This window comes from Marmota flaviventris, chromosome 3 (genome assembly GCF_047511675.1).
Source record: "Marmota flaviventris isolate mMarFla1 chromosome 3, mMarFla1.hap1, whole genome shotgun sequence".
In the NCBI taxonomy this organism is placed as follows: Eukaryota; Metazoa; Chordata; class Mammalia; order Rodentia; family Sciuridae; genus Marmota; species Marmota flaviventris.
This window is the reverse complement of record NC_092500.1, coordinates 10,906,937-10,926,842: the sequence shown is the minus strand read 5'-3', so window position 1 is coordinate 10,926,842 and position 19,906 is coordinate 10,906,937. Positions and strand designations below refer to the sequence as shown.

General features: G+C 64.5%; 1 protein-coding gene across 1 annotated transcript in view; it reads right to left on the bottom strand.

The window, feature by feature from the left end:
* Positions 1-16,893, bottom strand: part of Tmprss6 (transmembrane serine protease 6) — a 33,073-nt gene extending 16,180 nt beyond the window's left edge. Inside the window, exons 1-8 of the mRNA XM_027936819.3 lie at positions 16,816-16,893; positions 12,526-12,722; positions 8,444-8,577; positions 7,821-7,888; positions 7,256-7,434; positions 6,999-7,040; positions 3,256-3,460; positions 664-800 (exon numbers count right to left, since the gene is read on the bottom strand). Of these exons, the coding sequence (XP_027792620.2) occupies positions 664-800; positions 3,256-3,460; positions 6,999-7,040; positions 7,256-7,434; positions 7,821-7,888; positions 8,444-8,577; positions 12,526-12,721 (961 nt within the window). The 5' untranslated portion in view covers position 12,722; positions 16,816-16,893. The remainder of the gene's footprint in view (positions 1-663; positions 801-3,255; positions 3,461-6,998; positions 7,041-7,255; positions 7,435-7,820; positions 7,889-8,443; positions 8,578-12,525; positions 12,723-16,815) is intronic.
* Positions 16,894-19,906: the final 3,013 nt, after the last annotated feature.

The following is a 19,906-nucleotide window of genomic DNA, read 5'->3' as shown; positions in this document are numbered from 1 at the left end:
GGGCTCGGGAGCAGGGCCAGAGGGCTCAGCTGCCCTGGCCATGTCTCCTGGGGGCCAGTTTCTAACCCCCCAGTTCCCCCCCACACTGTGCCAGAGGCTCCCAAGAAAGCCCAGCCAGCTCTCACACCCCCACAGGGCCAGCTGGGGACCCAGGTCACTGTCAGAGACCCCGAAGTTGACCAGGAGAGGCAGGGGACACTGAGTGGGAAGGAGCAGAGCGGGGACAGGTAGGGAGAAGCAGTCATGGGCAAGTGGCCCCCTCTCTGCTGGCCTCCCATCCCCAGCCATGGGAGTGGGGCAGTGGGCTCTGCCCGCCAGGGGACAGCCATGGGGTTGGGTGGGGAGGGAGAGCCAGGGCAGGGGGGAGGTGCTGGGGAGGGTCAGTGGGCACCTGGGGCGGCCTGAGCAGTCGCCCTGCTGTGGGCCGGGATGGCCAGGCTCGGCCTTGCTGGAAACAGACCTGGTCCACAGTGAGCAGAGGGCGGAGGGAGCCAGAGGGCAGAGGGCGCTGGGCTGGGGAGGGACGGGCCGTAAAAGAGGGGAAATGAAGGGGGAGAGGAGGTGGGGAGCAGAGGGGCTTCCAGAACCTTCCTCCCCCGACCCAGCCCCACTAAGGTGAAGAGGCCACAGGGAGGGCCCTGGGCTTCTGTCCTGGCCTCTCACCCTGGAAGGCCACTGGCTGCACCGAGAGCAGGAAGGGGTCGTAGTAGCTGTGCATGCCCTTCTTCCAGACCACCGCCATGATGGCGCCTGACGCCAGGACCTCCAGCACGGGCTCCTGGCGGCTGCAGCCATAGGCCCTGCGGAGAGAAGGGTGGCCATGGCGGGCCAGGGTCGAGGGCACGGGGGCCAGGGGGCCTGCAGGCGGCTGCTGGAGGCTAGAGGAGGGTGCACAGGGGTCTGGGCAGTGGTTCCAGGCCCAGGTTGTGATCGCTGCTGTGTGCACATGGTCAGGTGCCTGTCCCTCTCTGGGCTCGGGGGGCTGACCAGAGGCCCTGCAAGTCAGGCCAGTGTCTGGGGTAAGAGAGGCAGGGGTTCCCCAGACGATGCTTACGGCTCCTCCCTGAGAGCACCCCAGGTCCAGCAGCCCGGGCCACCGCCTCGGAATCCCCGTGATACCCGGGTGAGACTGACAGCGGCCAGCGGGCACCTGAGACCCCCCCACACCCTGCCTCCTGGCCTTGCTCTGGGCCGGGCAGGAGGTGAGTGTGTGCTCCGGGGATTCTGGGGCACCTCAGGCGTCCCCCAGAGCCTGCTGCCTGAAGACTCGGGCAGATCACGGCGTCTTAGAGTCACAGCTTCAGAAGCCTAGAATGTCAGCCCTGACGGTGCTTCGGGGGCTGCCGGGGCCACTGCCTGCTTCCAGAGGGGAACTGAGGCCCCACCGCGATGGCAGGGACAGGCAGGCCCTCGGCGTAGCTGTGACAGCGGGCCCTTCCCAGGACGTTGGTGCCCCCGTCACGCCCTTCTCAGACAGGGGTGTCCCCAGCTCACCAGCCTCTAGAGTCCTCGCTACCCCATGGACCAAGTCCCAGGAAGCTGATCACTTGCCTCCCGATGTCCCCCCAGGCACTGGCTCATGCCTACTGTGTGCAAGGTACTGACTGCATGCCTACTGTGTGCAGCCACATGGCCTCGTGGAGATGGGGCGTGGTCCGGGCGTGGCAGCTCCTGGGAAGGGAGTCTGCCAAGCGGCCAGCACGGGCAGCTTCAGCCTGCAGCTGGCCGGGGGCAGGAGGAATGAGCCCAGGCCGCCCGCCCAGTGAGCCCAGGGCCCAGGGGGTGGGTTCCCCTGGCCCTGCCGCGGCTCTTGCAGGGGACGGGCAGCTCCTCCCTGCCCCCTTCCTGGGTGGTGGCCTTTTGTGCCTCCCTGTCCCCGCCCACCCACCTTTCATGGCCAGGGTTACTTGACTAACTTTCTGCCTCTTATAAATAAACCATGAAAGTCAGAAACAAGCCTGTGGTCAAACTGGAGGAGTCCCACCCGCCATCTGTCACCGCCAAGGTCCCCCCGCCCCGCCCCCCAGCTCAGCCCTGGGGTGGAAGATTGAGGACCCGGGTCACTGAGATCTTCCCCCAGGATCCCAGATGGGGACAGGGCTGAGCCGGCAGCCAGGCCTCCTCCCCAGGAGCCGCCTGGGGGAGGGGGACACCCAGAGAACCCCAGGGGAAGCCCATGATCCCCACCCTGGACCTGGAAGTCAGATGGTGTCTGGCTCCTCTGCACTCCCCAGAGCCCTGCAGGAACCAGCCCACGCACACCCAGATTGAGGTCACCACTGCAGGCGCGGGAGGGTGCAGCCTCGGGGCTGGAGACTCGTTGGCCCTGGGGAGGGGCGGCGCCCAGCTCACCCAAGGCCCGCCCTAGAGCTGAGCACCAGGTCCCTCATCCGCTGAGAAGCTGGCGCTGCCCGGGAGACACAGAAACGGCCCCAGCCTGGGTCTGGCACAACTCAGTGGCCCAGCTGCCCAGCCAGTGACCCACCTCCTGCAGAGCCTCGTACACCCACACACCCCTGTTCTCCTGGCGGTGGTCACCAGACCCCTGGAGGCCAAGGCCACTTCCAGTCCTCCTCCCTGCACTAGCCCTGCCCTCTGCTGTGCCCATGTCCTAAGACCTCTGCTCAAGAACTTGCAGTAGCTCCTACTTATCAAATATTAAAGTCCAGACTGGTCTGGGACTCAGTGACCTTAACAGGTGGGTCCCCCCAGACTGTATAGAACGTAATCTCTAATAATATAATATCACTACTAGAATAGACCATGCAGAACGTGATGATGGCGTGCATTTGGGGGCCACTGGCTGCGTGAGGATCAGATTGTCTGATTTAAATTCTCATAAACATTCTGAAAGATAAGCATGTTTGTACTCTCTTTGTACAGGTGAGACAACTGAGTCTCAGAGAGGCAACTTAACTTGCCTTAGGGCACACAGCAAGGAAACAGCAGAGTGGGGGTGTTGGAAGTCCAGGCTGCTGCCAGACTGAAATCTTCTAACAAGCCATGTGGCCTTTCAGAGCGGACCTTAGGGGTCACCTAGAACAACTGTTTTGTTACAGATGGGGAAACTGAGGCTCTGGGAGGGGGAGGGGACTGCCCACTGCCTCTCCTTCCTCCCCACCCCTGCGTCTAGTCTTGCTTTCCCAAGGTCACAGCAGCCCCCGACTCAGCTGAGCCTGACCCTTGACCTTTACACACACACACACACCCACACACCACCACACCACCACCACCCCCCCCCCCCCGGGGACTCACGAGGTGATGAGCCTCTTCTCCAGGGGCCCAGGCGCGTCGTACATGGCCAGCCTGTCGCGGCACTCAGGCAGGGTCCACTCGAGCCGCAGTTTGAGCATGAGGTCTTCGGGGCCCTGCAGGTGCCACAGGCAGCTGGAGGCCAGGTGGTCGGGCCCCTTCAGCCGCAGGGCCTGGCCCCGGCCCACGTAGCTGTAGCGGTAACAACCTGGAGGGGGAGAGGGGAGGGCCCTGGCCCCTGTCAGCCAGCAGGCCCCCAGCTGCCTGGGGTGGGGAGGAGCTGGGTGGGCTGGCCTGGCCGGCCAGTCCCTGTGCCCGGCTCCTGCCGCTCCCCTCTGCAGTCCCCCCACTGCCTCCCCGTCACCGTCCTTCACGCGGCCTGCTGGGCTGCCGGCCAGGGGAGGGCAGCTCCTGCCACATCAGCTCACGGAGCCCTAGGTCTGGGGTCCTCTGCTCACTGCCCAAGTCCCTGGGCCTCCGTGTCGCCATCGGGAGACAGAGGACAATGCCGCCTGCAGGGACTTCCCGGGCTCAAGAGGATGTTGGGCGCCATGCACACAGTAGGTGCCCAATAAAGGCAGATGGGTGTCGGGGAGGGGAGGAGGTGGCAGTGAGGAGAAGTCCTGTGACCTGTCGCCCTCAGGTGCCCCCCCCCCCCCCCCCCGTCACCCTGTCTTCCTGCGCCCACTCGCCCACCCCAGGGCCTCTTGGCTGACATTTCTTCCACGAGCTCAGCCTGGGGGAGCAACAGGCCTCTGCCCTCATCCACGACCTCTGCTGTGACTCCAGAGCTGGCCGAGCGGGACCTGGCACCTCCTCCCACCGTCATCCAAGTGCTCCGTCATCGTCCCCCACGGGGCACACACTATCTCATTTAAACCTCCATGAGCCTCACAGGCAGGGAGCGGGGGGCTCTGCCAGGAAGTGGAGGGACTGAGGAATGAACCCTGGTGACTCTGGGCCAGTGGCTTAGCCACTTGTGTCCTGGTAAAAGGACCCAATCATAATCCCTGTCACGCCTCCTTCCCTGGTGGCTCTGAGGACCCAGAGGGGAACGGAGGCCAGTGCTCTGCTCCGAGGATGCAGCCGGTGGCTCAGCTCGCTGTCCCCAACCCCTGCCGCCCTGACCTCCCCAGACAAAGAGCTCGGATATCAGCCTGGGGAGCAACAGGCCTCGGCCCTCTGCCTCCCCAGCTGGCGCAAGGCCCCTGGCGGCTCCTAGACTCTGTGCCCTTTAAGTCCTGCTCCCACCCGATGCTTTGCTCTTGCTATTTTAATAATTCCTTTTAATTTAAGGCTAATAATTCAGTGTGCCCTGAACCCAGCACGGAGTACAGTGCCAGGGTGAGCGCGCCAGGCAGTGTGTGCTGGCACGCGGGCACCTGGGCACGCGGGCACCTGGGCACGCAGGACGCAGGGCCCAGAGCAGAGACTCGAGGCCGGGCCAGGCCGGGACGGTGGGCCTTGTCGTTCATATCGTTCTTCTCTCCAGTCCCCCCACCCGCTTTCCCCAACCGACGCCCACAGACAGCTACCCTGGGGGTCACCCCAAGTGCACGGAGCAACAGAGGGGCTTGCTGTCTGTGACCTTAAAAAGAGGTCACTTTAAACAGACAACTGACGGAAACCTCAGGTTTCCCCTTGCGAAAGCCGGGCCCTGAGAAGGCCAAGGTTTCTCTGAAGCCCTTTAGAGAGGAGGTTTCTTCTAGACCACAGGCTGCGAGCCCGAGCCCTGGGGACGGGCAGCCTCGGGCCGTCCACCTGCTTCTAGGTTTGCACAGTCTCCAGTGTATCTCGGGGTGCAGGGCCCCCCACGAGCATCAGCACCCCGGGGCTGCTCATTGTGACACACCTTCCTGAGCTGCGGACAAGACCTGTGGGCGCCACCCAGGAGGGCCCGCAGGGGTTCCAGAGAGCCCAGAGTTTGAGAAGCACTGGCGTGGAGTTGTAAAAGCATCCTTTTCCTGACCAGAAACTAAGTCACCAAACACAGAAATAAAGCAAAAGGACTATTGGACTGAGAGTCACCTGAGAGCACGCTAGAGCAGAGCTTCTGAAGTGGAGCCCTGGGTCCCTCTGGGGTCAAGGTCAAAGCCCTTTTCAGAATAACTCTAGGGGAAGGGGTTGCTGGTGTCCTCTGCAGTGGAGGCTGCCGGGGTCACGGGGTCCGGAACATCACAGTGGAGCCTCCCAGGCGAACACCCGGCAGCCTTCCCCTAGTGGACACCAGGAGGCCACAAGAGTCCCCTGGGTCACTCTCCCAGTTACATTCACTTGGGGGAAAATAGTTATCTTCCATAAAAAATATTCAGTTGATATCAATGGCTTTTGTATATAATGCATTTAAGATGAAGTGACAAACTGTTTTAATAATTTGTCACCCACAACCCATGTAAATGTGAGCCCTTTGCAGTCCCCAATAATTTCTAAAAGCATGAAGCAGTCCTGAGAGCAAACGCTTGGCCGGCGCGGCCCTGGGTGGGGGACCGTGGAGGCCAGAGAGTGAGCTGAGAGGCTGCTCCGCAGGTACTTCCAGGACGAGAAAAGAAGCAAGTTCCTGCAGGAAACAAATCCTTCCCCACCCTCGGGCCACACTCCAGGCGGCAGCAGGCCCAGTCGGCGAGCAGGTGGGGCTCGCCCACCCCGTCCCGGGGGCCCGACCTCCCAGGACTGTGAGGACCCAGTCCCAGCCCCCGTGAGGTTGCAGGACGACCCTGGAAGGCTGATAGGCTGCAAATGATTTGGGTTCCGCCAAAGCACTCAACCCAGAGGTGACCGTTCTACTGCCTGATGGACGGCAACCGGCTTGGTCTAACCTGGTGACCCAGAATTCCAGCTTTTCACAGATGATGGTAGGCAGGTAGGTGGAGAGAGAGGTGGGTAAACACAGAGGGAGACAGAGAGGTGATGGGTGGATGGAGAGAGAGAGGGACGACAGATCACTTTCACTTTCTTGATCCCTTATTAATGAGCCTTATTAATGAGATGCATGCTCACTATGTCTCCGTGTGGGAATCATAATTTAAACTTTTTGAAAATCGTGCTTGGCCTCCAGCCCACCCACTAAGCAGCTGAGCAGCAGGACAAGGGAGGGTCAGGTAAGGTGTGACTGGGATTTCAGCTCTGCTCCCTCTCTGAGAAGGGGCTGAGGCGCGCACCTCGACGTCCGAGCTGGTGGACACTCTGGACAGTGGAGGAGGAATCTGAGAATTCAGGGTACGGTGGCCCAGGTAGTGCATTGCACGACCCCAGGAGCAACCCGTCCACGGACAACAGTGGGGACAGTGCCCCAGCCCTGTGCCACAGGGTGGCCCAGCTGGCACGGGGCTTCTCAGGACTGGGCAGGAAGACTGGGGGAGAGAGACAGGCGACTGTGACATCGCAGCACCGGGCAGGACGGGAGGGGAGGGTGACCCAGCAGAACTCTTGCCTCCAGAAGACCAAGTTTAGCCCCACGCCCCTGCCCTGGCACAGCCGCCTCCTGGGAACACGGCCGGTGGGTCCAACTCCGGGACAGAGAAGCAGAGTCACGCACTGTGCGCCCCCCTGCAGGCAGCTGTGGCACTGCCCACACGGCCAGAGCCCCCTCCCCACAGGCCACGCGGGGACCCTCCCTCCCCCCACGGCACCCTGGGTGGCCAGGCCAGGGCTCCCTGCACCCACGAGAGACGCCATGTGCCCAGCACTGGACCAAGAAAAACCGAGTCCCCAGGAGAGCAGGAGGGACCGACGGGCAGAGGCCGTACCGAGCGTGGCGTTCAGGGCGACCACGTCTTTCACGCTGGCTTCTGTTAAAGGAAATGGACAGTCAGCAGCGGGGGAGTGAAGCAGAGCGCGGCGGGTTCAGGACCAGCCCGGGGACGACAGCTGGTGCCTCTGCTGAGTGTCCTCAGTGCCCTACCCGCCCGCTGTCCTGGCTCCCGGGTCCCCCGGGGGCCCGGCCAACAGCAGCCCAGCCTCAGCGGGGCCCCGCCTGGACCCCCGTCTCCCCTGCCCTACTGACCCAGGATGACCAGGCCCTCGGGGTCCACCTCGTACTCCGCCCTGTAGGGGGCCAGCGCCGAGCCATTGGAGAGCAGCTCCTCCACCAGCAGTGCCCGCACCACCTCGGGGCTCAGGGACGGCCGGCGGCGCTCGGGGACTTGGAGGATGAACCAGAAGAAGCAGGTGAGGGGTCCCTCCCTAGGAGAGGCGGGCGTGAGAGGCGGGTCTGACCCCAGCCCCCTGCGCCAGCGGTGGCCCAGGGACCCCGAGCGCCCGCTACCTCCCGATCTCGCCTGGGAGCCACCTACCTGCCAGTGAGGGAGGTCCTCGGCCACCACCCCCCGGCAGGCGAGGACACGGGCGGGGGCTGAGCTGCATGGCACAGACCAGGGGCAGGCAGCAGCCCCGGACGGAGCCAGGTGGGCAGGGCTGGGGTCATGCGCTGGGGGAAGGGGGGTCGCGAGCAGGGGGCCGGGTTCCCAGGGCCTTGGTGTCCCCATTAAAGGCATGAGAAACCCGGGGTGCTCCTGCCCATTCTTTGGGTCTGAGGTCCCGGCAGGGGCTGCGGGGCGGAGGCCACTCACCCAAAGGAGTAGACGGAGCTGGCGTTGTAGTAGGCGCCCAGCTGGGTGCTGGTGATGAGCTCCGCGAGCTGTGGGGAGACACAGCCTGGGCACCCCTTCTCCTCCCAGCCCTGCTTCCTGGGGGCCTCCGGGAGGGACTTTGCTGTGATCACACAGCGGCCAGGGCCCTGCCCGGGCACCACCTCACCACGCTCCACCTGCTGCCCTCCCCACGCCCGGCTGTCACCCCACCTGCACCGAGGGACCCTCTGCCCCTCTGCAAGCCACCCCTCCACACTGAAAAGCCCCCTCGGCTCCTGGGCCCTCCCACCAGGGATGATGGGACATGGTGTGAGCAGCCTGGGGACTGTCCCCACCAGGCCAAGGACGCTGGGACTCCCTCGTCCCGTCCAGCTGTCCTGGCTGAGGCAGGCACACTCCACAGCCCTGCTGGGCAGGGGCAGTGAGAGCCACCGACCCTGGGAAGAGGCCCAGTCAGGGTCCAGTCCTCGGGCATTTGACCCAGGAGCCACTAACTCGCCCGTCTGCAGCGGGTCCCTCACAGGCCGGGGCTGTGCCCTGAGTGGTCCGCCAGCCGGCCAGGCCCCGCCACCCGCGCCCACAGCCCCCGCGGCCCTCCCTACCATCCTCTGGGCTCTGGCGGTCTCACTGCGGAAGACACTGGACTCCCTGCGGGCGAGGTCCTGGGAGAAGTGGCGATTGAGCACGCGGAAGCTGCCCGAGTACACCTGGCTGACCGTCACCTCCGCCCGGTACCCTGCCCGGGGAAGCCAGCAGCGTGACCTCGGAGGCCTGTCCGCCCAGCCCCAGGGTCCTGGGCTCCGTCTGAGATGTCGTCAGCATCATCAGTGTGGCCTTTATCACTGTCATCCCAGTCCTCCAGAGCTTATCTGATGACAAACTAGCTCCCAGGTGCCAGGGAGGACAAGGCCCACAGACGGATGCTGTCCCAAAGGCTCCCCATGACAGGATGACCCAGGGACTGACCCTGGACAGCGAGAAGGCCAGGAAACCCTCGTGGGCAAGAGGTCAAGGTCATGTTTAGCGCCCCTGGGCATCCTCCGCGCACCAGCTGTCCTGGATTCCGCAGGTCTGTGCTAAGCCCCCACCTCCTGGGCACTCGGGGAACCCAGACAGGCGCACCTCCCCTGACTGACAGCTCTGGGAAAGACAGACACGGCCCCAGGACCGCCCAGCAGGCAGGAGCTGCCCAAAACGGTGTCCCACCAATAAGCACATGGGCAACGTGACACAGGGCCACAGTGACCCTCTGGCTGAGCTGTGAGGACTGGGTAACGTGAACTGGGAAGAAGTACAGCGTGGCGGGGGTGGGGTCACAGCATGTGCAAAGGCCCTAAGGCAGAGGGTCCCGGTAAGGGCCAGGCTCAGAGCCCTTTTGGCTGAGCAATTGGGGGGAGATCAGCAGGAGGCTGCGCCGTCAGCGGGCAGGCTGGAGTCAGCCCACAAACAGAGGAAACCATGAAAGCCTTCAATCAAGGTGATGACAGCAAGTTTCCATTTTGCACAGACTGTTTTGACTGGTGTCGGGTGCTGTTCACAGCCCTGGTCTGTACTCCTGTTCGTTGGCTCAACAAATATTTACTGAGAACCTACTAGAAACTGGCCTAAAGCACTTGTGAATATGTCACTATAACAATTAACAAAACAATGAAGGACACATCCTGCCCCTAAGAAGGAGTCACCTGGCAATGAGGACAATGAGCCACCTAGAACACTCGGGGGCTCGTGTTGCAATGCAGAGACCAGGGGAGACGCTGGCAGGGTGGGCCAGGATGCACGTATGTGCCCAGAGCAGCCCAGAGAGGGGCCAGCAGGTGCAAAGGCCCCGAGGCAGGAGCTTCCCAGGGACTGAGGGCGGGGCAGGAGGTGAGCTGGGGAGAGGAGAGGCACCGAGGGCTTGCAAGCCCGGGAGGATTGGGTTTGGCTCTGAGTAGGGCGGGGGCCGAGGCGGGTAAAGCAGAGAAGTGAGGTGATTTGATTTGCCATCTGCAAGGGTCCCTCTGCTTTGCTGTTGGGAGGGGCTCTGTGGAGTGGCCGGCCAAGCAGGGAGACCCCAGAGGCCGCTCCGAGGGCCCAGGAGGGAGTCCTCCAGGTGAGGGCAGCTGGACCCCGCTGTGGCGGTGGAGAGTGGGACATGGGCTGCCTGGGGGCTTGTTTTGGGGCTTGTCCGGTTTCTGGGACATTGGTGCTGGGGGGGGGGGGTGAGGGGAGAGTCAGAACCTGGCAGGTGGACGCGGACCAGGTTGGGGGAATGTGTGCATTCTGCAGTGAGGGGCTGCGAGGCCCCTGGACCTCCAGGAGGAGGCGAGGACCCCCGTAAGAGTCAAGCCCAAAGGAGACCTGCACAGGCAAACGGGGGTCACTGTTAAGAAGGACATTGACGGTCAGGACAGGGGGCGAGAGTGGGAAAGTGGGTGAGGGTGGGAGGAGAGGCCCCAGAGCAGAGGGCCCAGAGAGGAGGGGGCTGAGGGGAAGGAGCCGGGTCCAGAGGAGGGCATGAGCCTTGGGCACAGCAACGCACACCGAGGACCGAGACCTGGACCCTGGATTTAGCAACTCTTTAGACCCATTTCTGCACATAATAGGTGCTCAGTAAACGTTCCCGGAGTCCCTGCATAGGGGTATAAACCAGGGCACCGAGGCCACACTCTGTCAGGGACAGTGGTTGGAGCTGGGGAGGGTGGAGCCAGATAGAGGGGAGTGGAGCCCGGGGCCCCGCAGCAGCCCCTCCCAGGACTTTGCCGTAATGAGGTTGGAGGGAGTGGAGAAATGGGGTGGGGGCTCTGGTGGACCTCCTCTGGGGCCACTGTGTGGGCTCAGGGGCCCCTAGGAGAGCTGGCCTTGGACAGGGCAGGGAGGGTTGGCCTCTGGGTGCAGGGCCAGGAGGAGGCAGAGCACCTGCAGCCAGAGGGCCGCCGTCCCCTCAGGGCCGCCGTCACCTGAGGGCCGCCGTCACCTGAGGGCCGCCGTCACCTGAGGGCTTCCCTTCTGGGGGTTTGTGCTCCCACCAAAGCAGCGGCCGGTGGGCAGTTGGGGCCGGTGTCTGGGGAGCGGGCGTGGGCTGCCCTGAGAGGGAGAGGCCGGGGAATGGGCTGCTGCGCTGAGAGCCAGGCGACCCGGGGGCAGCGGGGAGCCCGGGAGCCAGCTCTGCCTCCCCTGGCTCTGGGTCGGCCCTTGGCTCCTCAGAGCTGGTCCTGCTCTGGGTCCCTGGCCACTGGCCACTTCCAGATGTCAGGGCACCACCGTGACCCACCTCCCTGGCTGGTGCCCTGTCTGTGGGGCCTCCGGTCCAGGGGAGGAGCACCCCAACGGCTCCTGCACCCTAACCCTCCCACTCCACCTCTCAGCCCTGGGTCCTCCCGGCCAGCACCAGGGGCTGGAGGAATGGGCTCCTCTGCAGAGAGGACGACTGGCAGGTGAGCTCCTGTCCCCAGCCCCGGACTCCGGTTTACCCCAAGGACTAATTACCCGCCGCCCAAGAGGCCTCCCAGCCCTGGGCTCTGTGGGGCGCTGGCTTCCTGCCCACCCTGAGGCTCCCTCCCGCTGCTCAGCTCTGAGCAGAATCTATGAGTCAGACCCAGGGACGCAGGGCCCCCCGGGAGCTGGTTCCAGACCACCGTCACCCAGGCCTCGCCGAGCAGGGCCCAGGTATACCCGTCTCCCCGACGGCTGCTCCAAAGTGGGCCCAGTTCCTCTCAATGGGCCTGAAATTCCACCCTGGGATGCAGCCACACCATGCGACCTCTGCGGACTGTGTCATGGTCACTCAGGCAGGCCAGGCTGACCCCTCTACTAGGGCTTCTGGGCCCCCCAGCTTCCGCTACCCTGGCACACGCTGCCTGCACTGTCCTATCGGCTCCACAGCATGATCACCAGATCTGTCCCCAGAAGCTGGCCCCTAGCCCCCACGAGGGAGGCGCCCTCACTGAGTGGGTAGATGGGGGGACGCGTCTCCTGCGCGTCCCGGGGCTGCCCAGCGGCTCGACTGCAGCGAACCGGCTTCTTCCTGCCGTCAAGAGCTGGAAGCTGATTCGATCCCCACCAGTTTCAGGGAAAGACCCGGAGGATGCTCAGGGGCACCGTGTGGTGGTGGAGGGTGGAGAGCTGCACCCAGAGCAGGGCCCCAGGCTCCTGGGGGGACGACTGAGGGCCACGCTGTCAGGCAGGGATGAGGATGGCGTCCCCAACCTGGCCTCTCTGCTGCCCCCTCACTGCACCCACACGCTGGGGCCTGGAGTCCCAGAGGTCACAGAACCATGGTCCCCTCCCTGAAGGACACCATGGCCGGGCTCAAGTGAGCAGAGGCACTAATTGGTGGCAGCCACCACGAGCCCCTCTGGGCCTCCTGCACTGGGAGTCCGGCCGGCTGCCAGGCTCAGGGCCACCCAGGAGGCCAGGGCAAGGGAAGGCGTGTTTACAGCCAGGTCTGCGGGTTCCCAAGGACCGGGAGCTGGGGAGCCCCCTTTCCCGGCTGGTAGGAGGGGGCTGCAGACCCAGCCCCAGGACCAGCCAAGGGCCGGCCGGCAGGACCCCCGTGCAGGACTCAGGGGATCCAGAGAGAAATGCCTGCCCAAGGTCACACAGGGAGTGGCACTGCTGAGCCTGGAGCCCTGGTCTGTCCTGCGGTCTCCCCGGCCACCCCGCGTCCTCCCGGGTGTGCCGCCCACGGGGCCCACGCCGTTACCTAGGAAATACCAGAGCATCACCCCCACGGAGGCCAGCGCCACCAGGGCCAGCCACAGGGGCGCCAGGCGGAGGGAGTCCCGGACCTTCCTCTTGGAGTCCTCAGGGCCCTGGAACGTCCCCTCTGGCTCCGCGTCCTCACCGTCACCTCCATCGCCCTGGCCACCCGCTGCCTGGGGGGCCTCGGCCACCGGCATCCTGAGGGGACAGAGCAGAGCTGGACACAGACTGGCATTCTCCAGGGAGCCCCAGAAGGGCGGTGCCCCTGCCTCCTGAGCAGAAGGGAAACGACCCCAGGTTTCCCTGTGACCGTCACCCAAGGTGGGTGCTGGGCAGCTCGCGGGAGGAAGGCGAGCCTCAGAGGACGAGTGGCACAGCTGGACTGGGCCTGGCCTAGCCACCCTTGCAACGCACCGCGTCCCGATGGTCGGAGGTGGAAGTGTCAGTGCCCCAGAGGGGAACCCACGCGCTCCCTGCCTCCTGGTCCTGCGGCAGAGCTCCCCAAAACCCCCGTGCAGTGGGGTCCCCGCAGCCCGAGCCAGCGCTGTGCTGGACGGGGACCCACCTCCTCCAGGGAGCACCATCTCTGTCCCCTCACTCCCAGCCTCGGGGCCGAGGAAGGGAACAAAAGCTAGAACCCATCGAGTGTCCACAGGAGACATCTCCCGTCACCTCACTTAATCCTGGGGTCACCTTGGATATGGGACCGTGGTCCCGGTGTGCTCTCCCCCCACCAGGCCCACTCTGCATGGGCCTCTCACATAGGTTTCTCATTTAAACCTCCAAATGACACTCGATATTCTGCACCCATTGTACAGATGAGGAAACTGACACCCAGTGTCACCTGTCAACAATTCAGTCCAGGGTTTTCTCATTGTGATTTGAATATCTGACATTTGGGAAAAAAAAGCCCAGAGAGGCTGAGCCCATGGCCCAAAGTCACACAGCAGGCAAGCAGGGGTTGAGCCCAGGTGTCCACCGCTCCGCTCCTTTCCCTACTCTGTAAATGAGCTGTTAATCAACGAATCATGATCAACAATGGTGTGTCGCCCCTCGGTGCCCCAGGCTGCGGCTCTATCTATCTTCAGATGCTCCAAAGCAAAGTGCTGACTGTTTGGCTTCCCAGGCAGGTTTTCCTGTGGTCCAGCGAAGACCCTTGGCCGTCTATCAGTGCCAGACCCTGGAGCGTGGGTCTCCTCTTAGGGCCCCATAAATGCCACTGTGACTTTCAAATGCACCCTCAGAATCAGCGTTGGCAGAGGCTGCGTGGACTCACCCACGTTCCCGTCACCTCCCACCGGTCAGCAGCGGCCTCCTGGAGAGGCCCAGAGGTCTCCCTGCCGCTCAGCCTGTCCTCCAGCGCATCCTGCACCTTGTCACCAGACAAGGTGACAATCACTCGCCTGCTCAGACCCTTGCATGGCCCCCAACCTCCTACAATCCACCCCCTCGCCGGGACGTCCAGGGCCCGCTGGGCCTGGTTCCTGCCCTCCTCTCTCACGGCCCAAACGCCCACCGTATGCGTCACCTCTCGGGCCGTGGAGTCTGGCTTAGTGCCACCACTCCCCGTGCTGGACCTTGGGGAGCCCTTCCTGGGTCACCCACTGGCCATGTCCCAGGGCTCCGGGGCCCTGGCTCCCTTGGGCACCCCCTCCCTGGGCAGCCCTGGATCAGACCAACAGCCTGTGAGGCTTGGGCCGGCCCCGTCCCTGGGAAGGAACGCAGGGACAGGTGGGGGTGGCTCAGGTCTGCGTGAGGCCCTGCTTCCCCCCATAGCTCCTCAGAGAGAAAGGCAGGGCCTAGGTCACGGTCACCGCGGTCACCGCGGGGGAACCCACACAGGGCCTGCCTCCGGGTGGAGGATGGACAGAAGGAAGAATGGACGGAGCAGCCCAGCGCCGGGCGCGCCCCTGCACCTCACTGCGCCAGGAACAGGCAGGGGCAGCTCCGAGCCAGGCCTGGGGACAGGCTGGTCTGCGCAGCCCTCGGTTCAGTCCTGGTCACTTGGGTTTTACTGAGCACCTGCTTGGAGCCAGACTGTGCCGGGCACCAGGGGCTCATGGTGAACAGGGAGACCCCATCCCCACGCTCCAGGGGTGACGGTCAGTTGGGAGGGTGACCACGCAGTCCCCCACTGTCACACAGCAGCACCCCGCAGTTCCCAGGGGCCACCCACCAGCAGAGTCCATGGCTCACCTTTCCAAATGCCCCCAGAACCCTCCCCTGACACCTCATGGACCGTCCAGACCACTAGGCTTTCACCTCATGTCACCCTGGTCACCTCATCTGTCACTATGACTCCTATAGCAGCCAGTTACCTGACCACAAATTCACACAAACCGCCAAAGTGTCCTCCCCACACACCCAAGCTCACGAGCCTCACGTCCCCCACCCGCCCGGAGCACGTTCTGCGGGGGCCCTGCCTGTCCTCCCTCCTGTTCCCACAGCAGCGGCCACAGCCACCCGGCCCCAGGCCTGGCCCCCGCCATCTCCTCTCCCCTCAGCCTGCCCGGGCCGCGACTCTCCCTCCTCAGGTCTTTGCTCAAGGCCACCTCTCCAGGGCCACCGTCCCTGCCCACTCCCTTCTCTCACTGACTGTTACAGCACTTGAGACCTGAATCGCGGGTGGGCTCTGTGTCCCGTGTCCCATCCCGGCTGCAGGCTTCGTAAGAGCAGGGCTTTGGTCCAGCTGCATGGCCCGTCCCATGCAGGACTGGGCAGGGAGCGGACACTCAATGTGGGTGTTTGGTTTTGCTCTGCAGCCCTGGGGACAGCACCCAGGGCCTCGTGCATGCTAGGCAGGCGCCCCATCACTAAGCCATGCCCCAAACCCTTTTTTGTTTTAGTCTTGCTAAGTTGCTGAGGCTGGCCTCAAACTTGCGATCCTCCTACCTCAGCCTCCCACGTCATGCGCCAACACACCCAGCCTCAGTTGTTTTCAAAGGAGTGAAGGTGGGATCCCAGTTCCCTCCCACACAGCCCCCAGGTGCCGTGTGGCCAGCCCACTCCTCCCTCCTCCTTGTTCCCTGCCACCTTCCCATCCCCATGACATCGGCCTTATCTTGTTTACGAATTGTATTTATGGACGAGGAGGGGCAAGCCCTGGGCAGGACCAGGGGTGGCTCTGCAGCCCCCAAACTTCTCCTCTGCTGCTGAGCTGCCCTCTCCCTCCACCTTCCGCCTGCGCCCCCACCTGCCGACCCGGCCGCCTCTCCTGCTGGCCGCTCCCCCAGGAATCACAAGAGGGGAACCACCTCTTCCCTGCACAGTCACCCGATGGGCCCCTCTTTCCCCTGACACTGGAAGGAGGGACCGGATCCTGGTTGCCATGGCAACCTTCTCCCTGCAGGAGCACCTGGACCCCACCCTGGCTCCGCTCCTCACTCTCTCCTCCCTCCTGACCAGGAGAAGGCCCACTGTCTGCCCACTGGACACCGTGCCCACTGGGGTGGGGCAGCGCCTCCCCCAGCAGGCGGGGCTGACCTGGATCGACCCCCACCCGCGGGCTGACTGCACACCAGCAGTGTGTCACCCGGCACACTCTGTTCCAGCTCTGTGGCCTGCTGTCGCTACTTGATGGCTGGGGACACCAAGGCACGGGAGTGGACTCACCAGCCAGGACAGCACAGAGAAGGGCCCAGCGGGCGCTCTGCCCTGCATCCAGGAGGCGTGGTCGGGGCCACAGGGCCTGGAGGAAACCCCTGCGGGAGCTCCTGTGCTGCGTGCAGGGCACAGACTGCCACACTGCCACGCGTCAGCCGCCCACACCCACACGGGCACAGTGGAGGCACGCGGGCCCCACCTGTCCACGGCACGCAGACTGAGACGCGCAGCCTGGCCTCTCGCACGCAGCGGCTGAGGCCAGCTTGGAGCCGTGCAGGGCCTGGACTGTGCTCAGCCACAGGGGCAGCAGGGCTCTGGATCCGGGTGACACTCAGGAAAGCCCCAGGGCAGCCGGACGTGGAGGGGGCAGCGTGTGCAGACGGCAGGGTGGGGAGAGTGGGCACCCGAGAAGTCGGGCCTCTCCCTGCCCCTGCCCACCTGGTCCGGGCCAGCCAGCCCTGGGGCCTGCACGGCCCTGAGGCTTCCGCCCGCCGGGCTCGCTTCCCGGGCTGCCCAGCTCCGAGCACCCCTGGCCTCTGCTCGCAGGTCGCCGCAGCCCGGAGGCCCTGCAGGCCCAGCCTCGGAGCAGAGCCGTGGCTCCAGCCCCGGGAAGCGGGTCGTGGCTCTCGGGGGGCACCTGCTCCCCAGGCCATTCATGAATCCTGGCTCCCAGCCCGAGGCCCCTTACCTTCAGGCGGGGCAGGTGGGTGCTGGGCCCGCACTCAGGCCGCAGGCTCCTCTGTTTGTCCAGGCCAAGGTCTCTCCTCCCCCTCCTGGCCAGCCTGGGGTGGATCAATGGCCCCGAGCCATGGCTGGGGTGCCTGGCCCTTGTCCCCTGTGGCCTGTGGCCCCAGGCTCCATAGGGCTCCTGCTGGTGTGGGACAGCGCCGTGACTGCGCACAGGTGATCAGGCAGCAGGCTGGAGACACACCGCCCGCCCCGCCGCCCAGGCCCGCCCCCAGGCGCCCGGAGGCTGGCAGGCAGGTGCAGGGGACGGAGCTCTCCCCGGGGACCGTTGCCTGGTGACACTCCTCCCTGCCTGCAGCCCTGTCCCCAAGAGCAAGAATGGGGGTGGGGGCTGAGGACTGGGGGCTGTGCAGAGACCCAGGCAGGGAGGCACAGGAGTTCATACCAGTCCACTCACCTGGACAGTGAGACCAGAGAAGCCACCGGCCAAACAGAAAAGGAGGCCGGTCCCGCGGCCCCGGGCACAGGGAGGAGGAAGGGAGGGGTGGGCTGGATGCCCTCTCCGCCAAGCTGGGCTTTCTGTGAATCAATACATTATTTAGGGAGCCCCGCTGTCCGTGATGGTGGCCACATGTGGCTCTGGAGTGCCTGGGATGTGGCCGGTGTGAACTGAGACGGGCTCACGGAGAAGACGGGCACCAGATTTGCAAGACGCATAACAAAGAAGACGACGCCCCACCCTCGAGTGTCTGTCCACCACATCTTGAAATCACATTCTCACTCTCGGGAGAAATCAAATTTATTATTGAATCAGTGTCACCTGCCTTCCTGCATTGTGTCCTTCTGTTCCGATCGGAGGAGGCCCGCGGCGGAGGAGGCACGGGGCACCTCAGACGGCAGAAGGCACAGCGCCTCCTCCTGGCTGCACGCGACCTGAGTCACACCGGTGCCGAGTCACAGGCGCACGCAGGGTCACGGCGTCCCATCCGTTCTGCTGTCCTTCCTACCCCTGTGCCCCCTGCCCTCCCTCCACTCCCCTCTGTCTGATCCAAAGGACCTGTGCTTTTAAATGTGACTTCAGGGGACACTTAAATGCCAGGTGCCGCTCACTCGCGATTCCAGGGAACGGGACACCGCAGAGCTGAGCGTCCCTTGAGTGGACACCAGGGCTCCGGCTGTGCACAAGGACTTTCGGGTGTGTCCAAGCATGTGGCGTCCCCACCTGGGACCCACATGCTGTGGACACATGGGCTCAGGGTGCGTGTGCAGCGCGGGGTGTGCGTGTGGGTGGTGTGTAGGCTGTGGGGTGCACAATGAGTGTGCAAGGCACATGGATTAAGGTGGATCTGGGGTGCGGAGTGAGGGGCGAGGGCAAGGGGCACGTGCGTGAGTGTGGAGCTCGCGTGGCTGTGGGGAGCGTGAGGCGGGAGTGTGAGGTGGGCGTGGCCGGCGGACACAGGATGGGGAGGGCACCGCCCTTGACTCCTGCCCAGGCCCTGCCTCGCCTTACCTCACTGTCCCCACCGTCCCTGCCCGGGGGTTTCTCCCTCCTCCCTGCAAACCCCCTCCCCAGGCCCAGCCCCCACCTCAGACTTCCCAGGGGACAGGAGCAGGGACATGTGTGGTTGCAGGACACCCCGAGCCCCGCCTGTGTGTCCACCCTGTCCTCTAGAAGGTCAAGTGGCCCAGGCCCCTGGCCCCGCAGGCTGGCAGCTAGGCGGTCTGGAAAGCAGCTCTTGCACAATCGATGTCCTCTGCGCCTGGTGGCCGCCCAGCCATCGACCCGCCCAGCCTGGGAAGGGGTGGCGCCAGGCCCCGGGGAGGGCAGCAAATGCTGAGGAGGCTCGGGGAGCACGGGGGTCCCAGCCCAGGGGTCCCAGTGAGCCGTGGGCTCGGGCAGCCTGCCCAACAAGGGCTGCCACGGGTCTAGACAGACAGCTGTCCCCACAGCAGAGGGACGCGCTCACACACAGCGGGGTGAAGGCCTCACGGCTCCCTGGGCACCTGTGTTTCACACGGATGCTGACCCTCAGCCTCTGCAGCCCTCTTGTCCCAAGGACCAGAGAAGCTTCTTAGAGGCCTGGTCAGTGTGGGTTGGTGGCCAGCAGGGGACACAGCAGGCCTGGCCTAATGGGACAGGGACAGGCCTCCACCTGATGTAGTGCCACACTCAGGTGACAGATCTGAGGGTTGGGGAGCCAGAGGACCTGGCTGACATCCCAGTCCCTCCACGGGCTGTGACCCAGCAAGAAATGTCACCTCCCCAGGCTGCCATCTCATGGCCTCAGGAAGGGGGTGACAGCCAGATGGTTGGAGGCAGAGGGTGTAACGTGGACCTTCAGTCCACTGGGACTTGTGTTCTTATAAAATGGGGACTTGGACCTGGGACCCTGCACACAAGGATGCCGTGTCAAGATGGTGGCAGCTCGCGCAGCAGCTCCGGAGCCAAGGAGCCACCGGAGGGGGCCTGGGACAGGAGCTTGCTCACAGTCACCGCAGGAGCCCCCGGCCCGTAAGCTGCCAGGCTCCGGGACTGGAGGCCAGGCTGTGCTGGCCAGGCCACCCTGCGGGCGCTCCTCTCTGCAGCCTGAGTGAGCGCTCGCGTGGCCGCATGAGCAGGTGCTGGGCAATGCCACACCCCAGCTTCTCCCTGGAGCCCTGCACACAGCAGGTGCATACTTGTCATCCACCAAAGAGGGCGCACAGCCGAGAAGTCTGCACCCTCTCCATCAGGGCCTTCCAGCGTAAGGACGTAAGCCAGGGATGGACTCGTGGCCTCTCGGGCACCCTGGAGGCAGGGGGACAGCGCCTGGCACCCGGGAGGGGCCAGCAATGGGGGAGTGAAGGAAGGACTTTGCTGTCAACTCCTTCGAGGACACGCAGGAAGCTCCTAGGGCCGCCCTGCACAGCTCACAGCCAGGCCGCCAGGCTCGGGAGGGGAACGGCGTCTCCACTCAGCCGAAGAGGAGCCTGAGGTTCTAGGAGAAGCTGACCTGTGGGTCCTCTACCCATGGGTGGGAGCAGAGCTGTCTCCTAGGGCTGCCGCGGCCTGCGAACGGCCACCAGCTGCGTGTCCACAAGAGCCACAGTTT